General features: G+C 44.1%; 1 protein-coding gene across 1 annotated transcript; it reads left to right on the top strand.

Moving 5' to 3' along the window:
• The first annotated feature begins 1,749 nt into the window (after window positions 1–1,749).
• LOC130469729 (uncharacterized) lies at window positions 1,750–2,241 on the top strand. Its single transcript, XM_056839180.1, has one exon. It carries the CDS (start codon window positions 1,750–1,752, stop codon window positions 2,239–2,241), a length of 492 nt encoding a protein of 163 aa, XP_056695158.1.
• The last annotated feature ends 211 nt before the right edge of the window (window positions 2,242–2,452 follow it).

Genomic DNA, 2,452 nt, shown 5'->3' with positions numbered 1-2,452 from the left:
ACTGTGACGCACCTCTCAAGGGTGCGTCGTAATGTGTCCCTTTTCGATGATTTAATTGCTTTCCTCGCCCTTTTTATGAACTGTTAAACTAACTAAATCTGATTGTTCTACCACGCCTAACAAATATAATATTTTGGGAAATTGGATTATCATGCTAGGTCCCTTAATACTATTTAAATCAGATAATCACGATCGATCTAGTATTATATGTTGCATATTGCTAAAATCAACTCAGATTAGTTTAATAGTTAACGCATGTCCCTACAATTATTTATGCTGAGCTAGTAAGGATATGCTGCCTCTGAAGTTATCGACGAGCGAAGTACTCCTCTCGGTAGTTACAGTCCCCCGAACCCTCAATCTCTACCTTGCGGGTGTATGTTGAGAGATCCCCACACCAGGGATCACAAGGGAACCTACGGCCGTCGTGGTCAAACATAATTGCACTCCCTTTATGTCACGATAACCGGGTTTTGTCAGTTTTTCTCATTGTCGTTAAAAACTGAATGGCGACTCCTATATTTCTAGTCAATTGGGTGTATACTCACGGGAAATCCAATTACACTTGATTGAATAAAAGAATCGTCACACCCACGAGGGACGAGGTCATGCATTAGCCTCATGCTTTTTCGACCCCCCCACAAAATCCAAGGAACAGCAAGGTCACCTACCGGCCCTAAGGAAATTCTTCACCAGAATCTTGAAATACAACATGCGCCTGAACCCGCAGAAGTGCACATTCGGAGTGAATTCAGGCAAGTTGCTCGGATACGTAGTTAGCACACGGGGCATCGAGATTGATCCATCCAAGATCAAAGCCATAACTGAAATGCCACCGTCAAAGTCCGAAAAAAATATCCGGGGCTTCTTGGGGAAACTGCAGTACATTTGTAGGTTCATTTCCAAACTTACTATGACGTGCGAACCCATCTTCAAAAAACTCAAAAAAAAGGACAAAGGTGAATGGGACAAACAGTGTCAAAAGGCCTTCGATAAAATCAAAAATATCTAAGTAACCCTCCATTTCTATCCCCACCAAGGCCGGGCATTCCCTTACACCTCTACCTAACAGTCACTGACACAAGTGCAAGCAATGCTCTCGCAAAATGTAGAAGGTTCCGAACGAGCCCTCTACTACTTGAGCAAAATGTTTATTCAATACGGAACGCGATATACTAAGCTTGAGAAAACTTTCCTTGCCCTAGTCTGGGTATCCAAGAAACTCAGGCACTACTTGCTAACGCAAACCGTTCACATCGTATCTCAACTACATTCGCTAAAATTCATACTCGAAAAACCCTCCCTTAGCGGCCGTCTGTCACGATGGTTAGTACTCCTCTCAGAATTCGTTCTGAAATTCGTACCAGAAAAATCCATCAAAGGCAAACCAGTAGTCGACATTCTGGCAGAACTCTCTACTAACAAAAATACCACCATAGAAGCATATATCCTCCCTGATGAGGAATTGATGATAAAGGATGACTACTGGACACTATACTTCGATTGCACATCCAACCAAAAAGAATGTGGTGTCGGAGTACTCCTCGTCAGCCCAGAGGTGTACATGTTCAAATTTCCGTCAAACTGGACTTTGAGGCCACCAACAATGCCGCAGAATACGAAGCCTGCATAGTCGGGATGGAAGCCGCGGCAAGCCTTGGAGTCAAACACCTCCGAGTCTTCGGCGAATCATCCTTAATTATAAATCAAATATCAAGGAAACTGAAGGTGCGAAGCACGAGTCTCTCAATGTATCAAGCTCACCTAGACCAAATAGCTGAGCAATTCGAGGAAATCGAATTCACATACTTACCAAGAGACGACAATCAATTCGACGATACACTAGCCAAGCTATCCTCCATGCTCAACATCCCGAATGAAGTGGACGGAATGAACCTCCGAGTCGAAAGGAGAGAAGAACCAGCCTACTGTTGCATCATTGACAACGAACCCGAGCCAGCGGCAGAGGAACCGTGGTACACGGACATACTCCGCTACAAAACAAACAGAGAATTCCCACTAGACACGTCGCCACAAGCCAAACGCGCTCTACGACTGCTGGCTTCACAGTATGATCTATGCTTAGGAGAGTTATACAAATACACACCCAACAACATCAAAATGCTATGTGTCCATCAAGATCGAGCAAAACGATTGATGAAAGAATACCATAGCGGCGTATGCGGCCTGCACATGAACGGGAGAATGCTAGCTAGAATTATAGCGCGTTTAGGGTACTAATGGACCACTATGGAAACAGACTGTTACCATTTCGTCAAAACGTGCCCCAAATGCCAAATATTTAGCAATCTGAATCACTTGCCTCCCTCAGAATTGTACACTTTCACATCCCCTTGGCCATTTTCCACCTGGGGCATTGACATAATTGGCAAAATCACACCAACAGGTGTCGGAGGACATGAATATGTCCTAGTCGCAATCGATTACTTCA

This window comes from Spinacia oleracea, chromosome 3 (genome assembly GCF_020520425.1).
Source record: "Spinacia oleracea cultivar Varoflay chromosome 3, BTI_SOV_V1, whole genome shotgun sequence".
Taxonomy (NCBI): Eukaryota; Viridiplantae; Streptophyta; class Magnoliopsida; order Caryophyllales; family Amaranthaceae; genus Spinacia; species Spinacia oleracea.
Note: the sequence above shows the minus strand (reverse complement) of the source record. Positions and strands in the feature narration are given on the sequence as shown.

Excerpts from the sequence above, each read along its gene's own strand:
- LOC130469729 (XM_056839180.1), top strand. The coding sequence starts at position 1,750 with ATGTATCAAGCTCACCTAGACCAAATAGCTGAGCAATTCGAGGAAATC.